At 38.0% G+C, this 26,028-nt stretch overlaps 1 protein-coding gene across 2 annotated transcripts in view; it reads right to left on the reverse strand.

Moving 5' to 3' along the window:
* Positions 1-26,028, reverse strand: part of SUFU (SUFU negative regulator of hedgehog signaling) — a 71,156-nt gene that overhangs the window by 20,792 nt on the left and 24,336 nt on the right. Inside the window, exons 4-10 of one of the 2 annotated variants that reach the window (XM_058188030.1) lie at positions 22,574-22,716; positions 21,564-21,649; positions 20,288-20,360; positions 18,492-18,645; positions 15,478-15,589; positions 8,672-8,806; positions 7,046-7,184 (exon numbers count right to left, since the gene is read on the reverse strand). In XM_058188030.1, coding sequence (XP_058044013.1) covers positions 7,046-7,184; positions 8,672-8,806; positions 15,478-15,589; positions 18,492-18,645; positions 20,288-20,360; positions 21,564-21,649; positions 22,574-22,716 — 842 coding nt within the window. Of the gene's footprint in view, positions 1-7,045; positions 7,185-8,671; positions 8,807-15,477; positions 15,590-18,491; positions 18,649-20,287; positions 20,361-21,563; positions 21,650-22,573; positions 22,717-26,028 lie in introns of both variants that reach the window. The other variant, XM_058188029.1, reaches the window with a different exon arrangement.

Here is a 26,028-nt window from a genome sequence, read left to right on the forward strand (position 1 = left end):
TAATACATAAATATCAATGCTAAAACTGCTGGTTTTCAAAAGTGCCACAGCTTCTGTTGCTTTCTATGCAATAAATTTCAATCTAGATATTGCAGAAAACTGCATTGTCTTAGAACATACAGGGAGGAGGGCTGAAGATGTTTATTTCATGCAATGGGCTATAAGAACCTGAGCTATCAACTGGTGAAGAATGTAAACCTACTTTTTCTTAACTGCAACTTTCCCTTCCTTACAAGTGATCCTACTTTCCGTGAACCATAAGAACCTACTGTGTGAAGTAGCGATTATTCTTCTTTGCACAACTAATTTTAATCATTAAGTTAGTTAGGCAAAAAAAGCCAAGATTCTTACTTAGTGAACAAAAAAAATAAAAATGTAAAACTGCTGTTTCTTTTTAAATTAAAAATATAGGTTATTTAGAGCTATTAAAATTCGAAAGACATTCTAGAATCAATCCACCTTCTTTTTTAAAAGCTTCTTATGGCACCTAGAAGAAAATAGGATGCTTTGCTTGACATCATGCAGGAAATGATGTATATAAAGTCACAAATTCTGGGAAAGCCATTAACTGTGAAATGTTTACCTCCAGATCTCCTTACTGGAACAGGCCTAGTGCACAATATGTTAAATCATTTCTAAACCTGTTTAAGCAAAGAGTAAAGGAGTATATAAAGGGACTAGTAATGGCAAGGATGGAATGTGTTTGTTACCATTTTTCCATTTCCGTAAATGGCTAAAATTACTTAACAGAGATTTGAGAAGGTGACACAAAATCCCAACGCATCTCATTCTGCAAATCATTATGGACTAGTATTACCAGCAGAATCATAAATTTACAGGGCTGGAAGGTGACATTTAGACCATCAAAGTCCAACCTTGCTCACTGCAGAAGTCCAAATTAAAGAGAACCATCAAACAGATGGTTTTCTAGTGTCTGCTTGAACATAATTGAATAAACAGAACCTTACCGCCCTTTGGATAACTGACATCACTAACCAAATTTTTACTATTAGGAAGGGTTTTTTAAAAAAATATATCAAAATTTGTCTTTCTATAAGCCAAATCTATTATTCTGGATCCTACATTTTGAATGAAAGGGTACAGATCTTGACTTTCTATGTGAATTTCTCAACTATCTTTTCTCAAGACTAACTATACTCATCTCTTAAAGCCTGTATTTCTAATCCTCTAATTATTTTTGCTGCCCTTTTCTGAACTTCTTCCAATTTCTCTGAAATTTTCTTAAACTGTGATATGCAGAATGGACACAGTACTCAAAGTGGAAATACTATTTACCTCTAATTCAGAATTAGAAGATACAGGCTTTTTTTGCAGTCATGTCACATTGCTGGCCTATATCAATTTGCAATTAATTAGTATTCTAATATATATACATACATACACAAGTGCTATCATTTGATAATGGTGCATTTTATTTGTTTCCCAATGAAGGACTCTGCATGGTTTATGCTTTTTAATTGATTACCACCTGATAACCCGGCGTTGCCAGGGTATTTATTTATCACCAGCTCCCCCTTCTCTGTGTGTCTCTCTCTTCTCTCTCTCCCCCGACTCTGTATCTCTGTGTGTCTCTCTCCCCACCCTGCCGTCCCCCTCTGTATCTCTGTCTCTCTCTGCCCTCTCTTTGTACCCCTCTCTCTCTCTCTCTCTCTCTCTCTAGCTTCCCTGTATATCTCTCTCTGTGTGTCTCTCACCCCCTATCTTCCCCTCTCTCTCCCCACATTCTGTATCTCTCTGTCTGTCTGTCCCATCTCCACACTCTCTCTGTATCTCTCTGTGTGTTTCTCTCTCCCCCATCTCCCCTCCCCTCTGATTCTGATATGAGACATCAGGCAGGCCTTGAGGCACTCTCGCAGCGCCTTGCAAAGCAGTGAACTTTAGCGTGCTTCACAATGGGGGAGATGGGGTCCCCTCCTCCTCCTGGAGCCCGTTAAGATGTGGCGGCCCTCCTCCTCCCGCTCCTTTTCCTCTCGCGACCCCTGGCTGGCTGTGGCAGGGCCGGGAGGGCGCGCCATTACCATGCAGTAATGGTAATGGCGTGCCAGTAGAAGCCATTTTAAGGCATAACAGACTGTATCTTAACAGAACACACAACCCCAAGAGGTGTTAGGGGTGTCTTACCCCCACAGTATTTCTTTCCAGGAAGTAAGTCATCTGTGTACCAAGTTTGGTTGAAATTGCTAGAAGCATTTCAGAGTTATGCTGGTAGAAGTCATTTTAAGGCAGTCCAGCAGAGGCCATTTTAAAGCACAACAGGCTGTATCTTTGCCCAGGTATTTATAGACATCAAAGCATTTGTCTGACAGGGAGCCATTGGGAGGGGCCTTTCTTCCCCCTACTCCCATGCCCTTCAACCCTGCCCTCTCCCTTCCCCGCTCCTCTTTCCCACCCTGTCTACGATCCTGGCACTTTGCCCCAAATCTATCAGTCACTTCCCCCACTAGTCCACTGGAGGGGGAACATCACGGCTGGTTTTCCAGAGGAAGCTGCGAAGGAACTTACATCACAAACAATTGCCACTCTAGGATGCCACAGTTGCTCTCCTTAATGGCCCGGCTTTCCAGAGGAAGCTGCGAAGGAACTGACATCACAAACAATTGCCTCTCTAGAATGCCGCACTTGCTCTCCTTAACAGCCCAGGCGTTCCAAAGTTAGACTGGAACACACAGACACACACACACCCAGGGATGTCTTACCCCTCCAGTATTTGTTTCCAAAGGGTAAGTCATCTGTGTACCAAGTTTGGTTGAAATTGCTTGAGGCGTTCCAGAGTTATGCTGGAACATACATACATACTTGAATCAGCTTCTTACTTGGCTAATATTCTCTGGCCTGGTGAACCAACTGCTGTTCTGTCTTCTGAAGACAGAAGCCACCTTATTTGCACTTCTGTGCTTTTTTCCTTCGAACAACACGTACTAAATTATAATTGTAATTAGAATTGTCAATGCTCCTTTATGGGATTTTTTAAACTGTTGATAAATAGAATTTCTCAAGGGCTTTGTAAAATTCAGGCCTACTTTACAACAGCCCACTTACCACTGCTCAGCTGTGTACCAAATGACTGTTTGTTTAGAAACAAAACAAAGCCTATTGGTAGCCAAGAATATGGTTAGTTATGAAAACTCTTTATTCCACTTCAGGATCACTTTCTTAACTTGATGACCCATTCATTCCATGTTTGCTTTATGTGTGGGGAGGGAGTGTGTCTCTGTGTCAGTATTGTTTCCTGACACTGCCTGGGCAAGTCCCTACAGTTTTCTTGTCAAGGTTACCGAAGTGGTTTGCTGTTGCCTTCTTCCTAGGGCTTAGAGAAAGTGTCTGGCCCAAGGTCATCAAGATGATTTCATCCCTAAAGTGAGACTAGAATTTATATTCTCCCAGTTTCTATCCTGGTAGCTTAACTACTATACCAAACTAACTCTGGTTTAAAGTGACTTAAAACTTCATGTCAGAAAATTAGTCAAATAGGCTTCTCTCCAGATAACTTATTTTTTAATGGGGCATATTTCAGCTTTTTTTTTTTTAACTTAGGTGAAGACTCTGGGATATAAGCTCAAAGGACTTGATTAGTAAAGCTAACTCGCCCTGTTCTCCACTTCATTTAGGCATCTATCAGAAATAATTTGTCTATTGCCTCATACTTAACCAATCTAAGCCATAATACTAATCAGATCACTTTTGCAAAAGTACAATTAAATGCCTTTCTATCTTAGGTCCTATTAGGAATACTCCAGAATATACTTGCACAAACTCAGAATGCAAAATTACTCAGAAGTAGAGTCTATGGAGCATATATGTTTGGTTTATGGACTGTATACTGATCTGAAAGACACCATTATTTCCCTTTTATTGATTTTGCAATGAGCAATTTATACCATGTATATGTAAATTTTCTTTTAGATAATAATGTGACTCTGGCTGTAGCCAATTTTTTTTCCTGCCATAATTAGATGTAGGAAGAAACTATTTGCTGAACAACTTCTTTTTCATATGTCAAAATGTATGGTGTTTTCTTTGTTATTCCATTTGTTCTTGGCTCCTTTGACTATAATAAACTTAAATTCATTACAGCTTTGATATCTTGCCATATCTTTACTGTAGTAAAGTTCGACATTCTATCTTCCACAATTCTATTTGATACATTTCATAACCTAGCATGAGTTATTTAATGCTTTATTGTTAATTTTATAGGATTGGAAAAATCTGTCAATTTGCCCTATTCTTAAGAGAATTTCAAAGCAAGGATCTTGATTACAATTTATGTTATCTATTAATATTAATATCCCAATCTGTAGGGTTACTAAATATTGTACTGTTGTATCACTTACCATTCACTCTACTGCAAAATATTATCATAGTTCTGTTATAATGTATCATACTGCACTCCTACTTTATTTTAGTCACAACCTAGTTTATCATTTATTATCTCAGTTTATATGACTATTCATACAAGAGTCTTCAGTCCAGAGACTCAGCAGTTAATCTTCCATTAGAGTAATTAGGTTTCAAAAATGCAAAGACAAATCATAACACAAAGATAGTTGGCAATAATAAAATTATCTTGTCTTACATTATATTTAAGTATGTTACAGTACAGGAGTCTATACTTTTCAAATTCTAATTTCTTCATCCTTCTGCCTATATCTGCTCAGAACAGCACAAACTATACACGTTTTTTGTTGATAGATTAAACAGCTTTTGATTAGACTAGACCTCGTGGAGACTTCAGTGAGTATAACTAATAACATCTTGACTAGAAATTCAAAAAGTTATAGTTCAACAGGTTGAAGAAGACATGATTAAAGTACAAATTATTAGTGGTACCATATCATGGTATCTCTAAGTTCTTGAGAAGAACAAAGACTCCACAATGATAAAGCTGAAACTCCTACATAATGGCATCTTTTTGAGATGTGAAAATTATTTAAATGATTGCCTTCTTATATAAGAACCAATTAATCAATGGATATCACCAAACTCAACTTCTTTAAAGAGGACAGAAGTGGGTTTCAGCAGGCTCTGAACAGTTCTGGAGAACTGGTAGCAGAATTTTTGAATAGCTCAGAGAACCGGTAGTAAAAATTCTGACTGGCCCTGCCCCCATCTATTTTCTCCCTCCCAAGTCCCAGCTGATCTGGAAGAAATAGAGATTTTTGCAGTAACCTTCCCCTGGAGTGGGGTGGGAATGGAGATTTTACAGTATCCTTCCCCTGCCACGCCAACCAAGCCATGCCACGTCCACCAAGCCACACCCACAGAACCGATATTAAAACATTTTGAAACCCACCACTGAAGGAGGATGAATATCAGAAGGGAGCGTGATTTGTTTAAAAAATACCTTGAGAACAATCATGGTAAAATCTAGTATAAATCTGAATAATTAAATACTTGCTCTCTACCCGACTTTTATTTATTAAAATTAATGAATGTAAGTTAGTTATTAATGGCTCATTGATGCAGGACATGTATTGAATGCAAAAGTCCCTAATTCAATCTCAAGTAGCAATTAATGAGACAAACCTCTGCTTGAAACCCAAGTTACTACTACCAAGTCAGAAGAGATCATGCTGAGCTAAACAAATGAATTGTCTGACTTCCTGTAAGACAGCTTTTTATATTTCATAATATTTTTATATTGCATTGAACTACTTTGTAATGCGTAGCTTGTTATTCCTATGTCAAGCTCTCTCTCTCTCTCTCATGCCAAAAATATTTGGTGGAAAGTGTTTTTACAAGATTAAGTAGAAATTACCAAGCAGCTTGGTGATTTAGGAAGAACACAGGGGACAATGAATTACTGAATTTTGCTCCAACCTAATTTAGGCTGGTTTGAATCATGAAGAATGAGTGGGATAAGTATGGATTCTAAGACTCTTGACTGAGACATGTGTTGAGTTCTTCCCCCATTTAGTATAGCTTATCATAATAAAGATAATGGAATGCAGTTTTCTTCAGTTCTAACTAAATTAAAGACCAGCATTGTCAAGAGGTGTATAAAACCTATTAAGGTAATCTTTCAAGAAAAAAGCACCCAAAGCCAACAATTTCAGACTATCCTTTAACTATTATGAAATATAGTCCCTAGCGCTACAGGTATTTGTACATTTTAAGCAGCAATTCCTTGTGCTAATTCATGTTAAATCAGAAATAGCTGCACAATAAGGTTTCTTAATTTTTTTTAATTAGATAGGGATTATATATTTAAACTCTCAACTTTTGGAAGTTTATCTGGAAAAGAAAAAGTTTAGGAATATATGGGCCTTGTGAGCCACATACACCATGATTCAATTACGTCAAATAATTCCTCACAAGACTGTTTGCTGAGTCTGCTACTTTATCCTGTGTTTTAGTTCTATTTCCTGTCTTGATTAGTTACCCTGGAAAATGCAAAAAGTCACAACAGAAGGAATTTACAAAAGATGAAGCAGCTTATTCAGTGCACAGAATAAGATCAATCAAATATAAAACAAAAGATAAGAAAGTAATAGAAGCAGTGTGTTTTGTGGAACCATAACTAGTTTTCTAGAAAGCTGTTTAAAAATTCTGCCATTGTTTCTTCTAAGGGAAGAAGGAAGAATTCTCCATTTCCTTAAAAATAGGCCTCTTCATGGTATCCTAAAGATGGTTTGCAAGGCTGCTTGTTTTGACTTTCTTTTTGAGTTTTTAATAGGTTCAAATATTGTAGTCTTGCCTTTTCAATTGCTGCATACTGTTTGAAAACAACAGTGATTATAAAGGCAACTGCATTGCAGTGGTGGGAAAAAGAATTAGATGATGCAGAGTTTGTAAAATGTTCTGGGATTTGGGAAGAGAAAATTGCTGTTTACATAGAGAAGAGTATTAAAAACTGCCATTTCTTTTTGGCTTATAATTCTACGTTCTAAATACTTAAAAAAAAGCATTCTTGGCCTAAAAATAATACAGCAAAACCAAAAAATGATTATTAAAGATTTAAAGCAACTGAAACAAAATGGGATGAATCGGTTCTTATTCAGAAATACAAAATATAAAAATAAAATACCTGTAACCAGGGTCCATGTGCTGCATATGGATGCTCCTCTGTAGCAAAGGCCCCTTCAACTCCTGTAGATACAAAAGTGATTGCTGTATCTCCTGTAATACTTTTGTATGTAAAGTGCCGACCATGTAATAATCTGCCTCTGAAACAATAAACAAAAAAATGACTTTCAAATCAATACAGTCTTCCCCATGTGGCACTCTGTCACATCATGTACTCCTCAATTTTAGGCCCATAATTTTAAAGTTCAAGATAAAAAAAATAAAATAGAGACAAGAGAAAGAAACAATTATAATTTGATTATAGTAATTAAGGCTCTAGTGGATTGGGTAAAAAAAGAAAATTCATCTAAGTTCCAATATACACAAACTACAAACTCAACGACTTGTATCATATAAAAAACCACTTTAACAGTACAATGACTGATGAAAGAGATGCAGTTAAATGAAAGAAACTCTGTATCTCACCTACATTCCTCTCTTCCAGACATATTCCATCTAAATGTAATATATGCTTTTTCATAAATCAAAACAAATATATTTGAATAGCTAATTAAGGTAAAATATGTGTGCTGCAGAGGTGTTATTCAGCAGGTTTTGATCAGTTCTGGAGAACCGGTAGAGGAAATTTTGAGTAGTTCGGAGAACCGTTAAATACCACCTCTGACTGGCCCCGCCCCCATCTATTCTCTGCCTCCCGAGTCTCAGCTGATCAGGAGGAAATGGGGATTTTGCAGTGGCATGGGAATGGAGATTTTACAGTATCCTAACGGCCACCAAGCCATGCCATGCCCACCAAGCCACGCCCACAGAACCGGTATTAAATTTTTTTGAATCCCACCACTGATGTGCTGGAAGATTTCCTAAGGTTACCAGGAAAATTCTCTATTTTAAAATTCAAGTAAAAATATACAATAATCTAATTATGCAGCAAAATACAAGATTGCATTGTGGTATTATAACAATCAGTTCAGACACTTGAGACTTGACATATAAGAGTTAACCAAAGCCTTAAAATGCAGATAGTGCTCAGGTTACGATGGCAATTAGGACCAGATTACTGTCGCTAAGCAATATGGTATAAAGTATGATGCAATTACCATCAGTTACCAATAACAATCCAGACAGTCCCGCTTGCTCTCTTAACCCCAAAATACACACTAGGAGGCCCCACGCAGGCCACACACAAGTTGGAGGAAGGGGGGACTGCATCTAAGTATAGGGAGGCCACAGGAAGGAGGGTGTGGGTTGCACAAAACAAAGCATCTTGTCCTTTCAAAGACTTTATACAGCCATTTCAAGGTCTTCCCCTGTTGTTTGAATATGTATGCTTTCAGGGAAGACATCTGCACTGGAATTACTAATGTAGTAAAGCAATAAGTCTCTTGAAGGATCATACCAAATCTTTGAGATGCAGCACTTTCACATTTTCAACAAGGGCACAGGGCTGATTTCATGTAGTGCCCTCTGAATAGCACTCCTGAACCCCAATAGGCATATAATATTACATGATTAAATACTTTGTAATATTCAGTTTATCTTTCTAAATCTGACTGAAGAGACCTCAGTAATGTAGAGACAACAGAATGGTCCTTACAGCCCCTCATACAAAAAATAACATTCTACTCACCTTAAACAAAGTGGAATTAATGCTCCTGATTCCTGGTTGAATTTTAGGTGCACACTCTCAAGCTGTCTTGTGCGAATCAACTCATGAGGAATGATTGCTGCTGAGCTGTCACTTTCTAAACTGTCCTTACGACTCCTAAATCAAAGAAGGTATAAGATTTTATCCCACCTTTTAAATATATTTTTGGTCAACCCAAGGTGGAGAATACACCTAATATTCCTGCCCCCTATTTTCACCACCATCACCATCCTATGAGGTACCTTAAATAGAGAGAGAGTGACTCTGCCAAAATCACTCACCTTTCATGTCTAAAGGAGCCCTAGAATTCAGTCTCCTGCTTTCCAGTCCAGAGCCTTAACCACTATACCAAATTGGCATTGTAAATCCTTAAGCAGAGAATTACTGGAGCAATATTTAGGTTTTAAAACTTAATGTATTTTACAAAATATATGATATATGTGACCTCCACATCAGATCTGTGTGTAACAAATCTAGTTTCATCCATGACCTGATTGTGAGTAAGATTGTAGACATGGTACACATCTCTAAATCCCTGTTGTAGAATCCCCTTTGCTGAGATTTTCCCAACTTGTTTTATTTTTTTTTATATAATAATTTTATTATTGATTATTATCTGTGACTTCAGTTCTGCCATGGGTGGATTGGATCCTTGTACTACCTGGCTGGGGAAAGCAGCAAGAGAATATTAAGAGCTGGGTCTGGGGTATACTTAATGTTGTTGTTGTTGTTGTTAGTTGCGAAGTCGTGTGTGACCCATCGCGACCCCATGGACAACTTTCCTTCAGGCCTTTCTGTCCTCTATCATCCCCGGAGACCATTTAAGCTCACGCTGACTGCTTCAGTGACTCCATCCAGCCACCTCGTTCTCTGCTGTCCCATTCTTCTTTTGCCCTCAATCTTTCCCAGCATTAGGCTCTTCTCCAGTGAGTCCTTCTTTCTCATTAAGTGGACAAAGTATTTGAGTTTCATCTTCAGGATCTGGCCTTCTAAAGAGCAGTCAGGGTTGATCTCCTCTAGGACTGACTGGTTTGATCACCTTGCAGTCCAAGGAACTCGCAGGAGTCGTCTCCAGCACCATACTTCAAAGGCCTCAATTCTTCGACGCTCAGCTTTCCTTATGGTCCAACTTTCACAACCATACGTTGCAACTGGGAAACCATAGCCATGACTATACGCACTTTTGTTGGCAGGGTGATGTCTCTGCTTTTTAGTATGCTGTCTAACTTTGCTTTCTTTACATAGCTTTCCTTTGTATACTTAATACTTCACAGTAAAGTTGCACTTTTGGTATCTCTGAAACTTGTGCTAAGCAAATTTTAAAAAAACTGTCTAATCCATTCTAACCAATGGAAGTAACAATTCATTTAAGTCACATTTAGTTGGGATTTCTATTTATTATTAATAAAAAGGAGCCTGGACTTCAATTTTCTTAAGGGTTAACGTTATCCTATATAGAATAGAATAGAATAGAATAGAATAGAATAGAATAGAATAGAATAGAATAGAATAGAATAGAATAGAATAGAATAGAATAGACAGAATTGGAAGGGACCTTGGAGGTCTTCTAGTCCAACCCCCTGCTTAGGCAGGAAACCCTATACCATTTCAGACAAATGGTTATCCAATCTCTTCTTTTAAACTTCCAGTGTTGGAGCATTTACAACTTCTGGAGGCAAGTTGTTCCACTGATTAATTGTTCTAACTGTCAGGAAATTTCTCCTTATTTCTAGGTTGCTTCTCTCCTTGATTAGTTTCCACCCATTGCTTCTTGTTCTACCCTCAGGTGCTTTGGAGAATAGCTTGATTCCCTCTTCTTTGTGGCAGCCCCTGAGATATTGGAACACTGCTATCATGTCACCCCTAATCCTTCTTTTCATCAAACTAGACATACCCAATTCCAGAAACCGTTCTTTATACTGTATGTTTTAGCCTCCAGTCCCCGAATCATCTAAATATGGTTAAGTGGTTATGGTTTTTTGATCATGGTAAATTATCTTGCTCAGAACTGGTCTCTGCCAGACCAACAAATTCCACATTCAGAACAAATATTGCCTAGAAATAAGGTTATGAACAAAAGCTTGGTATCTACAGAATATCTTTAGCACTGAGAGTACACCAAGTAGGGTATAAAAATTTGTAATTTCAGGAGCCAGTATTAAATCATTATGCTTTGTCACATATTTTATCAAGATATATTGCTATACTTATATCCCAATATTCTGAATTTCTGCCGAACAAACTATTGGCTGAAGTGGGGATGTTTGTATTAGCAAACAAAGTAATTCTAGCTTTAAAAATAAATGAATCTATTATTAGACCTTTGTTTCCAATTCAGTGTTTTGCTTGCACTTTACTCTGAATATTATTCTGCCTAATTTCTTCACTTGACCATGTTCTATTGAATTTTACCTCTTGACTAGATAATGGTCCTGGGACAAGCTTCCCTAAAATCCATCTTTCATTAAAACCTGTTAGATGCAGCAGCTGACATCAGGAGATTTCTGTTTATAGGGGTTTTTCCATTTTCTTTGTATCTGAAATGAAGGCCTTCTCTTTGCCTTGCCAGCTCTTAAGAATAAAGGGTATTGGCAGGGCCACCCACATATAAGATTTTCAATAACCTACACTAAGCTGAATAAAGAATCAAGTATTCATTCTTTCAGCTTGAATGAATGCCATGCTTGGTCCTGGGGAAGAAGACAACCTAGATGAGGGGGTGATGGAATTTCTAACACTTTAGGGAAAATCAGGGGGAGCCAAAAAAGTTATTACTGCAGGTTTTTTTCCTCTGCAAATGTAACTTGGAAAGCAGGAGTTTAATACCTGGTTTTATATCTGGTGTTTTCAGTTTTATTTCTACTTATTTGTGTTATTTTCCTTTTTATGGTCATCATCTCTTACCTTCATTTACTCTTACACATATAAAGTACTCTTAATCAGATCTATTTAACATTAAAATAATTCAGGTTGTCATTAACCAATATATTTTAAAAACTGCCACATCAAATTCTCCACTCAACCAACACAAATAATTCATGGATTCTCAGCTTATATCCAGAAAGAAATGAATAAAACCTGACAAGAGCCATGACTTCTGTATTAGGAAAGAGAGGGTGCATTTAAATGAGAGCAATATGCCGGAAATGCCCCAGCATGAGACTGCATATCTAACATTTTATGGAACTGGAAGGGAATCTGAGATTAAAGCTCATTCTGAGTGATTGAAGGATTGTGGGAGGTGTAAGTGTGGGCAGTTGTCAGATTAATTCTTTAGATGATTAAATTCTTTTGTAGTCAATGTTTGAAGTCTCTTCATTTTAAATGAGCGCAATGCAGCAGTTACCAAGGTGACTTTTGCTGACTTTCAACTATTTCTTCCTTCATTTTCTGTTTTTATTAATAGCCTGAATTGGTTTCTACATCTTGTGAATTAAGATGAACAACAACACTGTTAGCCGTACTGCTGTTAGCTGCTGCTGTATTAAACTTCAGATCTAGATTTGGGTAGCAGAAGCAAAGCTAATAATCTGCTGGAAAACCAGATCTCTACTGTTGCTGAGAAAGCAACAGAAGTCATAGTCAGATAAACAGATTTGCAATAATCTCTGATCCTCCTGCAATATTAGAGACAGATGATATAAACCATGTCATTTGAAGGCAGTCAATATTAATTCTCCAGGGGAAAAAATAATTGCTTGCTACATAGTTTAACTTTCCTACATTTTTTCTGAGATTCTAAGAATCTGAGAGACCAAAGTTTCAAAAATTGCTTATATTCCAAGTAAAGGAGAAACTAAGATTTGCCATGACAAGCATTGATTAACAGATTAAAGCTTGTCATTAAAATAACAAACTAGGGTAGTTATCCTTAAATGCTGACTATTTTTATGAGATCTATTGTCTGGGGTATTTGATTCAGAGACTGAAAACTGAACTTGTGCAGAAATACAATGTTCCACTGTCTACCTGTTACTTAAATTAAAAGTTCTAAAAAGTAAATTAAAGTTACTTAATGCAAGAGTCTGTATGACTTACTGTGCTATATTTTAACAATTAATATTTTCCTTTAAAAAACTCTGATACCAAAGTTCAATGCTGATTGGGTAATGCTGAAAAAGTGAAATATTTGCAATGCTGCACTTGCATTTAAATACTTCCTTTGTTGTATACACTTTAACTAGGCAATTTGGACAACAAATAATACAATTTGTTTACTTTTATAACAGAGGACCAATAACTAAAGTTAGAGATATGAAATTACAGAAGAGATATAAAATGCTAAAATTATATTACAGTGTATCTTCCATTCTAAAATAGCTTTTTACTATATAAGGTTCCAGCCAGCTTTTCTTCCAAGGAGAACAATCTTTGCCTATTAGCCCAGCCATCATATTCTACACACCACTGGTTCACTCTACTTTATGTAACTTCTGAGAGCACGTAGTCCCTACAGGGCTAATATGGCAGGGAAGGGGGAGAGAGGGGAAAATATTGTCTAGATATTTTTTAGTTCTATCAATCTGGAAGTTCTTCTAAAGGTGCCAGTGCTTCCTCTTTTTTTGTAAAATTTGGCTGCAATCTTTGGACACTCATTGTTGTGACTCTGGCCCCTGAGCCTGTCTTCATGGAGGAGGATGACTCTGAGAGTGAGGGGGAGGAGCCGACAAGGCCTCCCTCTCCAGGACCCTCCTCTCTGGCACCGCCCTAAGTTCCAGTTGCAGGCCAGGAGGAGGAGCTGACAAGGCCTTCCTCTCCCGGATCCTCCTCCTCCCTAGCAATGCCTCAGGCTCCAGCTGCTGAAGATCAATCTTGGATTGACCCGAGGCAGCGACGAAAAGATAAGCGCGCGCAGCAAAGGAAGAGGTGTGGCAGGCTCAGAGATTGCTGAGTCACTGAGACACACCCCACAGAGGATAAAAGCGGGTGGAGTTACCATTTGGCCCTTGTGACAGACAAAAAGCTACCAAGTGCGAACTGCAGATCGGTTTGGGAGTTAAAGGCCTGGTCTGTGCAAAGACTTTTTTCTGTGAGCTCTTGGCAACGAATCTTGGACATGTGGGCTTCTGTCTCCGTAAGAGATAAAGAACTCGGAACTTGGCAGGCCTTTGCACTGTAGCTGCCAAGGCTTTCATTCACTACTGAAAATCAGGTCTGTTGCAAATATAAAGGACTGTGGGACACGCGTCTCTGCGTCTTCTCTGTGAAGTGGGGAGGGGGACAGAACACTCATAATCAATATTACAAAAAGTAATGTGCGGAATCTAATGTAATGCTAATAAGTCAAACAGCCAACTCATGATATAGACAAAAGCCTCTTATTTGTTAAGAGTGCGTATTTCAGAGATTACTTGAAAACAACCATCCTTTGTTTACTTGTGAACAATAATATGCTATTATTCATATTCTATAGAGGGCGAAGGAACATTTGAAACTGAGAAATAAAAATAAAACTTAAATTCTGATTTTTTTCTTTACACACACAAATATACAGAAACATTTATACCTAATGTACACAAAAGACCAAGTAACATGACCCAAATGCAGTTACTTCTTATGTATCCCATATTGCTAATAATGTGTAAATTAATTACATATATGATCTACCTCAGCTACTGATATAAATAAATATGCTGCTATCTGGTATATAGTTCCATTTTTTAAAATTTTGCTAGTCTGATGTTTAATAACTTGAACATTCTCAATTCACACTATACAGTAATTTGGTCAACACATTTATTTTAGGATGTGAGATAGCTTAGCCTTTCATTCAATTTCTCTTTCTTAACTTCTGACCTTTAAGTTTCTGAGCTCTTAGGCAGGGTTTGACTCTCATATTGATGTTCTAATGACTGTCCCATGCCTTGCCAATATTCACATAACTATGGTATAAAAGACAAGCATTTTCTCTTATAAAGATATGCTTCAAATATTTGAAATATTATAACACAGAAAAGATAGTAGACACTGTCCCAGAAGTCAGATCAGAATCAGTATACTAACTAAAAGCTATAAGTAAGCAGGTTCAGGCTAAATGCAAGGAGGAACGTCCTCAATTTACAAGTTGCCAGCCAGAAGAGCAGGCTGCTACATGAAATCATGAGTCATTGGTGAACTTGAAAAAGAGGCTGGATCATTGGTTAGAGACATTTTATTTCTTTATTTCTTTATAAAATGTATTGGCTGCCCATCTTACAACATAAAATATCTGTCTGTCTATACATATATTACATACATACATTAAAACCATATTCTAAGGTTCTGCACTGAGCAGAGATTGACTTCTAAGGTCATTTCTGCTTTATGCTACTTTAATTTAATGATGTTTACCAGTGGAATAAATCTCAAGCAAAGATTAGCACTCTCAAACCTGAGTATTTTTCAGAAACTAAAATATTTTTTATTTAGCAAAGTTTTCCACTGACTCTTTTCAATTGCCCTAATTATAAACAATTTGTTATTTGCTTTCCTTTGATTATTTAAGCCATTTTTACTATTTTGTTTCATATTTTTTATATACTGTATATCAAATACCACTTTGGTAGTTTCTAAATTTAAGTTTTTAAATTAAAAGCAGTATAAAATATTGCAAATACATAGTTAAATAAAATATATTTGAAGTATAGTACCAACATTATATTAACATTATAATATAACTATAATAAAAATATTATATTATAAACATTATATTATATACAAAAATAGCCTTTCCTCCCATTATTATCTTAAGAAAAATGAGAAAAACTCATCTTTCTGACTTCAAGATTCATCTTTAAGACTAAACTTACGGTGCTCTGTCACTGTTCAATCCATTCTGCCTCTGAGTATTAATTGGTGGCAAAATTGGCTTGCTGTTAATCTCTAGTCCCCTTCGTAGAGTTTCTCGAATTTGTTCTGTATCTGAAAATTCAGAAATTTAAAAATAGAGTTAAATGTAGATGAGGTGATCTTTCAAACAGTAGATTGTAATACTAAAACAAAGAGCTTATACTTTCTTTTTCATCTGTATATCAAAAACTGTAGATCACTATCCTGAACATGATCTTACTTCATTTGCTATCTGCTAGTACTTACAGGCTTTCTCATGTTGTATGACATTCTATCTGCATAGGCAGACTGAAGTCATGGCAATAGAAAAATCCAGAGTTGACAAGGCAGCTTTGTGATCCCTGGCTTGTCTCATAAATTGCTAAAGAAAACTAGTTGCTACACCTCCTCCCAGATGCTTGCCCCTGCTCTCAGCAAAAGGGTTTAAAATGCAATTGGCCAGGAAACAGAGTTTGTCTCCTTCACCTGGAGGGAAGCAACTGTCTGTCAGCAAAAAGCCCCATTTTGGTTGCTAAGGAAAGGGTATATAAGGAACCTCTGCATAAGTACTCAGTAAGAGTCAAAGGAAGAGATCATAGACGTTCTTCAGAGTAGATTGGGAGATAGTGTGTTTCAAATGGGGTATGGAACTGATGTATTTGCTCATGAGATTGTATATGTTGTATGTGTGTGTTTGTGTGTGTGTGTGTGTGTGTGTGTGTGTAGGGTGGAGACTTGTCTGTGAACACATTTGCACAACTTTCCATCTGGGGAAAGACTCATTTTCACGGTACTGACAAAGTTTCTTGAAGACCTAACTTGGAATTTAATATATTCTTGAGCTGGAAACAGCTGCCTAGCTATAATACAATTTATTTAAATATTTTTTAAAAAAACCTTTTATGCACATGGTCTGAATATATTTGGAAAGTGCCTGCCTTCTATTTTCACTTAGATTGGGAAGTAAATATTTTTAGAAATTGACATCAAAAATTTGCTACTTTTCTTGGTACAGTAGCCATATTACTATGTAATAGGGCCAAGAACATACTCAATTCAATTCAAATCTTTATTGTCAGTGCACAACATACATGCAATGAGATTGATTGAGCTCCCTCGGTGCTTCCTCCAACACAATACAACTCACAGTGAAGATAGAAAATCCCTAACCCAATAAATCATATTAACAAAACACCCAGTCCTATTGCACCAGTGTGAACATGTTACACATTGCGCCGGCCCTGCAGTCCATCATACTACATAGTTATGAAGTTATTTCTCATTCAGGAGTCTGACAGCCCACGGATAAAAACTCTTCTTCAGCCTGTTTGTACGGCTGGCTGTATCTCCTTTCCAATAGTAGGAGGTTAAAGAAGTGATGACCAGGGTGAGAGTCGTCCCTGAGAATTTTCCTCACTCTTCTAAGGTGCTGATTTTTGGGCCTTCTGGGCCCACTAGGGAAGTAGGGAAACAGGTTGTTTCCTGCCTCTGGAGGGCCTCGGGGGTGGTGGTGGGGAAGGCCTGTTTTTTCCTGTCCCCTAGAAAGGCTGTGGAGCCAGATGAGAGAGAAAAATGGGCCAACCAAGCCATCATGTGCCAGGAGGGGAGGGGGGGCGTGGGAGGGGGTTGCGCATGCATGCATGGGGGTGGGGCGCATAGAATTATGAGTGTGGCACCCCCAGGGCCCCTCCTGGCACGTGATGGCAAAAAGGTTAGCCATTACTGAGCTATGGTGTCGTCTGTTGGCCTATTCCCCCTGTAGGCAAACTGATATTTGTCGAAGTCTGGTGAGAGGCATGTCCTAAGGTGTTGGAGAACAAATCTTTCGAACCATTTCATCACTACATTTAGGCAGTTAATTGCTGTTTTCTTCGGGACTGGGACAATAGTGGCTGCTTTCAAGCATAATGGATCACAGGTTGTTTGCAGGGAGATATTGAAGATCCTAGTTGGGACCCCTGCTAAGTGATTGGCAGAATTCTTTACCACTATCCCCAGTACCCTTCTGAACCTGCAGCTTTGCAAGGATTCACAGCCTTCAATATAGCTCTCACTTGGTGTTCGTAGAGAGTGAGTGGCTGGGAATCTGAAGGCTGGTGAGCCTACAAGATCTGGCCTTTTCATCTCGTAGCGGGAAAAGGTGTTCAACTCATCTACCAACGAGGCATCAGCGTTGACCGTGTTCCTTGTGTTGTCCTTATGATTAGTTAGGTGCTGCAGTCCCTATCACACTTGCTTCGGGTTGTTGTCTGCTAGATGGTTCTCCACCTTGTGTTTATATTGTTGTTTCGCCATCTTAATGCCTCTTCTGAGGTTTGCCCTGGCCTCTCTATATCTCTCACTGTCCCCTGCCTTAAAGGCAGAATCCCGGGATCTCAGAAGCATCTGTACCTTGGCAATCATCCAGGGTTTACAATTCCCATAGACTCTGATGCACCTGTCTGCTATTTCGTTGTCAGTGCAGACTTTGATGTAAGAGAGTACGGCTTCAGTATATTCATATAGGTCTTGATGTTCAAATACACTCCACTCAGTGGTTTCAAAACAGTCCTACAGCTGACTGAGAGTGCCCTCTGGCCAGCTTTTAACCATTTTCATGGATGGCTAAGTTCTTTTCCTGAGAAGGACATACTTCAGCCATAACAGGAGTGAGATATGGTTGGATCTGGATATGGAGATATGGTGGGGGAGGGGGATCGCTCTGTATGCCTGTTTCAGGTTGGAGTCTAAAGTGTTTATATTATAAATATAAAGATAGATAGATAGATAGATAGATAGATAGATAGATAGATAGATAGATAGATAGATAGATAGATAGATATCCTCACAATCCTGTGTGGGGAGTTGGGCCAAGAGAGACTGACTACCCAAAGTCACCCAGCTGGCTTTCATGGGCGAGGTGGGACTTGAACTCACAGACCCTTGCTTTTTATCTGGTGCCTTAATTATTAGACCAAATAAATCTTAAGATTGGTGGGATCAAAGTTTAACTTACCTTTTCCAGACAATCGTCTAGGATGTGTACCAATGCAGATACTTCTGCTGTCTTCATCGTCCTCTGGTGGCCGGCTAAGGTCATCCCAGGCACATTTTGCACTGACACCGCTTAGATTTGAGCCATCTGTTTCAATCCCTTTATCAACTCGGTCCTGCTTAAAAGGATCCCAAACAAGCACACATTTGCGGACATAGTTCTCTCATTACAGAATCTATTACAGTGGTAGGTTGCCCCTGGTTTGGTCCGGTTCTTGCAAACCGGTAGTAAAACCGGGGGGAGGCTCTGCCAACCCACCCAGATGTCATCATAGACGATCTGTACATGTGATCCCATTGCGAACCAGTAGTAAAGTTAAATAGAACCTACCCCATATCTATTACGTATATTTTATTAATGCTAAGTGTCTCAAAAATTAAGAGCTTCAGTACTCATTTTTCACTGCTCTAAAGACACAAAAGTCAGCTGCAAATCAATGTCAATGAATACAATGGACTTAAAACTCAGAACATACTGTAGCTCCACCCAGAGTAATGTCACACTGCTTCATGGGACTTTTTTCCCAGCCCTATCTTGAGGCATTAAACTTCTGTAATTATGCATGATGAAGCCCGTGCTCTATCACCAAGCGATGGCAGAATGTCTAAGTTGCCAGTTACCATTTGGTATCCTGAGACAGAGCATATATTCAAAACTACATTTCATGAAAGGGTAATGTTGAATCAAAAATAAGGTTTAATGAATTCCAACTATTAATTCTCCCAGCATGCTTCACTTCCAAAATCAATATCAGAAAGAGATATTCCTGCATCTCACTACCAGTTCAACAGATGAAGAAAATGATTTATCTTCAGTTCTAACATTCACCACCAGATGTTGCTGTTAAACTAAATCTTGGCTTTTAAAATAAGAAAGGGTAAACTGCAGCAGTTTAAAACAGAAGAAAAAAACATGAAAACAGAAGAAAAAAAGTGATTAAATTTTCCTTTTCACATGAAAACAAAAACACAACCTGGTCTGTTTGAGAATATCATTGAAGAAACTGTTAGAAACTACATATCCGTCAACTATGGTTATAATGTTTGGTAATACTGAAGGAAGATTTCACTCTGAGATGACAGTTTCACATCTAATATTCCTTACTGTCAATGGTTGCAAAGATCAGCTTCAGCATGCTAGTCTATTTCCAACCCAGGAGTGAAGGGTTACATATAGTTTTTCAAGGCTTTTGAAATCATTCTAGTTATCATAAATCATATTGGTTTCTACAAAACAAGGCAATGAACAGATGTCTTTCCATTCATATCTCAACCCCTCAATTTTCCCCAAGCACACAAGGTATCACGAATGGGCACATGAATGGGCCTTTTTTTTTTGTTGTAATTGTTTTTATTGCATGCCATCCAGCATCATTTTGGAGTTGTGCAGTTTTACAACTGTTTGGGAAGTGAGAGAGGGAGACGAAGGAAGGAAGGAAGGAAGGAAGGAAGGAAGGAAGGAAGGAAGGAAGGAAGGAAGGAAGGAAGGAAGGAAGGAAGGAAGGAAGGAAGGAAATTATGTCTGTGACCCAGTTCAGTAGCAACAGTGAAACTAATCTGAACTGAGCCTTTATTGACCATGGTTCCAAGGATTGGGAGCATGAAGACTCACAAGTCAAAAACTGATAGCAAAGTAACAAAAATAATTGACTATTTTTTCTGAGAACATTCAAATACAAGGAGAGAATTGTTTTGGGTTACGAATGCAACTGTGTCCACTCGTGAAATATCAATAAACTAAATAATTAAAATGCATACTTGCAGATGTGGATCTATTTCGAATATTGTTTCCCCACGTCGCATATCTGTGATTAACCATGGACCTCCTGCTCTATAGATGTACAAAAAAAGAGCAATAGTTAACTGCAACTATTCCCAGAATTTTAGGGTATCTTGTGCATCTTTACTGACTGTATCTCAGACCACAAAATGCCTTCTCGGATTCTTTTTGCAGGCTATCAAATTTGTACGAATGTATATAATTCTTTAGGTATCACAATCCTAAAATAATATGATACCTAAAATATCTTCACACTGAAGATATTTATTTTCTGCATGTTACATAAAGTAACTAATAGAAGACAGTACTTTGTAGCTCAGGGTTGAAGTTTGGGGTCCCTGGTATTCTCTGAGCTTGGTTGTTTTCTTGCAGACATTTAATTACTGAACTAAGTAAGCTGATCAGTGCAAGAAGGGAGTGTGGATTTATTTCATTTTATGTATTAGAGGTTTGTTCCGTCTTGTGGTCTTGGTGAGAATGATCTTGGCGATTCCTTGATTAGGCTGTTGCTTACTGTTAGCTTGTTTGTCTGACCTGGTAATTTCCTGACTGACGTATTTATTTCTTGATTGTTGGTCTAGTGTTAATCTTGGTGTTAATCTCTGCTCATCTGGGTGTTGGTGAGGAGGTATTTTGGTCTTTTTTTTCCTTTTTGGCTTTTTGATTGTCTCTTTTGAATGGTATATAGTTATTATTTCTCTCTATGTGCCTGTTGGTGGCTGATTTGTTTGAATGACATGCTTTCAGGAATTTTCTAGCATTTTTGGATTTGGCTTGGTCTAGGATGGTCTGTTTTCCAGCTAAAACTATGATTAAGTCTGTCCATGTGTTGCGAAATAAAGGAGTTTTCATCCTATCTTCTGACAGCTAATTGGTATTCATGGATGCGCTCTGCTAGTCTTCTGCCTGTTTGTCGTACATAGTGGCTGTTATAGTCCTTACACTGTATATTATAGATGACTCCTGCTTTTACTTCTGGGCCTGCTGGGTCTTTTGGTTTACTTAGGATGCTTTGGTGGGTTTTAGTTGGTTTATTATTATGGCGATGCCATAACTAACCAAATAAATTGCAATTTCAAGTTGTACTGTGCAATTAGAGTGGGGAGGGGGAAAACCTCAACTATTTAAGTATACAGGTTTTAAAAAGTGATTATTTCAAGTGTGGCATTTGGAAGTGGCTGAATTGATCTTAATCAGACATTATCTTTTAAGTGTTGATATGACTTCCAAATCAGGTGGAAATGCTCTACTTACACAGGAACAGTCCGAAGCAATTCTAATATACCCTGCCCATTCCACTGCTGTGCTGCATGAAGCTCTTCTGTACATACTCCAACAATCTAGAACAATAAAATAAAATAATAAGATTTTTTTTATACATAACAAGAAAATATATTGGAAAAACTAACATGATGCAGCACAAATTTAAACGACAGAGAAAAGGGGAAAAAAAGTCCTGTACACTGGAGGAAGGGACCTAAAATCTGGGCAAAACTCTAGTGAATGCCTTTTGGCTAAGATCAATTGTAGCCTTTCAGAGCCACTGGCGTTCACTAGCCTCCCCCACCCTAACAGATGGCTCAGAGATGGCTCTGGAGAGGAAGGGAAAATGTTAGTGAAACTTGAGTGTTTTGAGCCTTTCCCTCCCATCGGAAAGCTCAGAGGGGCTCCAGAGGGGAGGGAAAGAAAAACATTCTCCCCACCCCTGGAAGACTCAGAATGCTGGCATCTGCTAACAGTTTAATCAGATTTGAAATCCATCTCTCCAGCATGCCAAGGGAAATTCAGTGTTTCTATGGTCATTTTCTCTGATAGGATGGGGAGAAGGCCTGGGCCGTCTCTCTGCCCTACTATATCAGGGGTTCCCTGGGTTTCTGCTTAATAACCACAATGGGAGAGCTGGGGGTTGCAGTTGTTGAGTAAAGTGGTCACATGGTATCTCGCTTAACAACTGCTTTGCTCAACAAGCAAGATTCTAGGCCCAATTGTCATTGTATGGACCGTATATTAGATGTACAAAAGAAAGAAATTGAAGTCTGATGAAAATGAACTAAAGTGACCTAAAAGACTACCACAATTAGCATGGGAAGTACTTAGTTCTTTAGCCTTGACCAAAATTACTTATATGGTTTTTATGGGAAATGGTACATAATGTCTTTTTAATATCTAAAAATAGGAAATGACAGATAATTGTTTACATGGAAAAATAAAATATTATTTCTTATAGGCAGTTATAAGAATACTGACTGCTAGAGAACACGTACCTGGAGAAATGTTACAATTCCAAATGGTGTCTGAACTGGCTGCATTTGAGGATCTTCAGTCAGGAGCATATGTTGGATTCTAGACTCACTGTTGTCCAATGGACTATGCCATGATACATGGTCACCACTACAGAATGTATTTTCTGTTGAGGAAAATGAAGGCAAACTTCTTAAAAACCTGGAATAATCAATAAATGGCCAAAGCAAGCATCACATCACCATAAAAAGATTACAACAGAAACACTACCCATTTATTTATTATTTAACATGGTTGTTAAATGAATCTGCCTTCCGCATTGATTTTGCTTGTCAGAAGGTTGCAAAAGGGGATCACGTGACTGCAGGGAACTGCAACTGTCATAAATATGAACTAGTTGCCAAGCATCTGAATTTTGATCGTGTGACCATGGGACTGCTGCAACTGCCGTGTGAAAAATGGCCATAAGTCACACACCCATCTGGGCACCACTGATTAGAAGGCAAAAAAAGTTTAAAAAAAATATTTTTTTAACAAGTTTTCTATGAAGTGACTATTCTCTTTAAAATTCATTCTACTTAGCAAGCTGGTGCAGAACGACAGTTTATCTCTGATCATCCTGCTCATTCATCTGGATTGGATTCCATGAAGTTTTCTACATAAAATGTTGGTCCTGCCAACCCATGCCAGGAAATCTGAGTTCCAGTAAACAGGAAAATGTAGTGAAAAATTACATTTATTTTGCAACTTTATGTGTCACTTTTCATTAAAAAGAGTCAATGTGGCTTACAAAGTTATAACAAAAACAGTAAGGCACCAGGCTAGAAACTGGGACACCAGGATTTCAAACTTGGCCTTAGCCATGAAAGCCATGGGTGACCTTGAGCCAGTCACTCTCCGTCAGACCAACTCACCTCACAAGGTTGTTGTGCAAAAATAGGAGAAGAAGGAAGACGTGTTAGGTACGTTTGCTGCCTTGAGTTATTTATAAAAATAATAAGGCAGCAAATAATAAACAAACAAATCAAACAATCAATCAATGCAACCTTGATAAATAAATTGTTCAGACCCTGGTAAAAACATCCCAATGTAGGGACCCAAATATTTTGTCAAAAATTTACATCTACTTTGTTTCTAGAAACTAATCAGAATTAAAATGCTTAACATATAGCAGTAAAGTTAAAATCCGTATATTATAATCATTCATAGTTGGCTGCTAGCTTACAGTGCTGTTTTAATGGCGGTATCAAAAGCTCAGATTTTAATATGCCATTATTTTCTGTTAAGTTTTATCTCTTTGCACAAAAGAATGAGTGCAAATAACTTTTAATACCATATGCATTTCCAACAACCTCTCTCTATTATTCTAATTAATCCACAGGGAATCTTTGGATCCATAGAGAATCTGATCATGGAAAATCTTGCTTAGTTGAAACATGTCCCATTAATCCCATGGCTAAAGGAAAACAAAATTCTACTGATCAACAACTATGAGGGTTAAGGCATTTATTAGAGCTAGGCTATGGTGGCTGGAAGTAGCATAACTTTTAGTCTCCAAATCCACTTTAGAAATATCTTGCAGGAAGATCAGGAAAGAACATTATTTTCATTGGAAACCATCACAGCCTTCGAGGGAAACCTGGTTTTTTTGACCACCATGAAGCTATAGCAATTTGGCCAGAGGATTAGGTGCAGGAAAGTGTAACCTAAGCAAGAAATATTTCACATTTCAACAGACATGTATGAAAAATCAATTGATACATTCAGATTTCAAAAGCATATAAAGACCTATAAATAAAAGGGGCATGCAGCTGCTCAACAATATTCAAAGTCATCTTAAGAGTCCTTAGGATTCCAAATTTCAATGTTTTCCAAGTCATACAAAACACCAGCCAGGATTCTGATTAACTAAATGCTTTAATTATGTAAACCTCAGTCACTATTTTCCACAATGAAAGGAGTTACAAAGCGACTTATTCCCGAGGCTTGTGTTTTTGTCACAATATTCTCTTGATTCTGTATTTTACTGCCTAGATTTCCCTTCAGGAAATCCCAACCATTTCCACCTGGTTTTCAAATGCTAATACAAATCTCTGCTGGAAGTCCAGCTATTTGTGTCTGTTTGGATGAAGACTATTTAAGAAATGTCTTTCTTCTACAGATGTAACATTAATACTAACTGCTCAATTAAATTACAATTAAACTAACCAACTACTGTATTTTTTGGGCTATAAGATGCACCCCCCCAAAAGTGGGTGGAAATGTCTGTGCATCTTATAGAGTGAATATTGTAGCGGGGTGGTGGTGGGGTGCGCAGCGTCGATCAGCTGTTCTAGGCGGTGGGGACTGCCACCTATTGCTGCCGCCTATTGCCACTGCCTGTTTGCCACCGATTGATGTGATCAGCAGCAAACGGGCCAAGGTGGTGAAGGGGCCACGGTGGCGAATGGGCCACAGCGATCCCCGCCGTCTAGAACAGCTGATCAGCGGTATTCTGGGAAGCCAATCCAACAGGCAATCAGCTGCTTGGCAGCGAAGCCTTCAGTGTTGCCCGGCGGTGGCGGCAGCTCCGCTTAGTTGACTGGTGGTGGGTACAACTGAGCAGAGCCCTGATGAGCCACGTGCTGGTGCTGCAATAACATGCTGAAGCTGACCAGGCTGTTTGCTGTTGGCTGCAAGAACGCTAGCCAGATGAATAGCCGGATGGATGCTGGGAAGCAGAGGCAGATTTTTTTTTCTTGTTTTCCTCCTTTAAAGCTAATGTGCATCTTATAGTTTGGAGGGTCTTATAGTCTCAAAAATAGGGTATTTGAAAAATTATATGGATTCAATTTCAAAGCCTCAAAGTGACCAAATCCAATATCAAAGCTTTAGAAAGCAGATCTTGCTATCGTATAATAAAATGCAAGACCTGCCTTTCTACAGAGGTTTCCCACAATATTAAATCATTATCATGACAAATTATTGCTATGCAATTTGAAGTTTTTGGGAAAAAACACTAAACAGACATTTTTATCACTGAAATAATGACTAATTCCTTTAATTTTCAGTGGAATTGTATCATCTTCCAATATTATCATTCAACCCAAATTGTATCAAAATTTTAATGTCCTAAACGAATGGAAAGCGAATAAGAAGATACAGGTAACAATAATTTTAAAAACTATAACCTCTTATATGAAAAATATGGATGGATACTATGATTTTTACTTTAAATCAATTAGTGGATAAAAACTAAGAATATCATTAGCTCTGTTAAAAGGTAAAAGGTAAAAATCATTTTCATAAAAGATAAAAGGTACATATCATTTTTCTGTTGCCACCCACATAACAATTATGACATCTATTAACACCTTGATTTCGACCACCAGCATTTTTAATTTCTGAGATACCTAAATAAATTTAGGTTTATTGAAATTCAATGAGCATCACTAAATATTATGAGACAGAACCCCCACAATCAGTCTTTATAAATATT

This window comes from Ahaetulla prasina, chromosome 6 (genome assembly GCF_028640845.1).
Source record: "Ahaetulla prasina isolate Xishuangbanna chromosome 6, ASM2864084v1, whole genome shotgun sequence".
In the NCBI taxonomy this organism is placed as follows: Eukaryota; Metazoa; Chordata; class Lepidosauria; order Squamata; family Colubridae; genus Ahaetulla; species Ahaetulla prasina.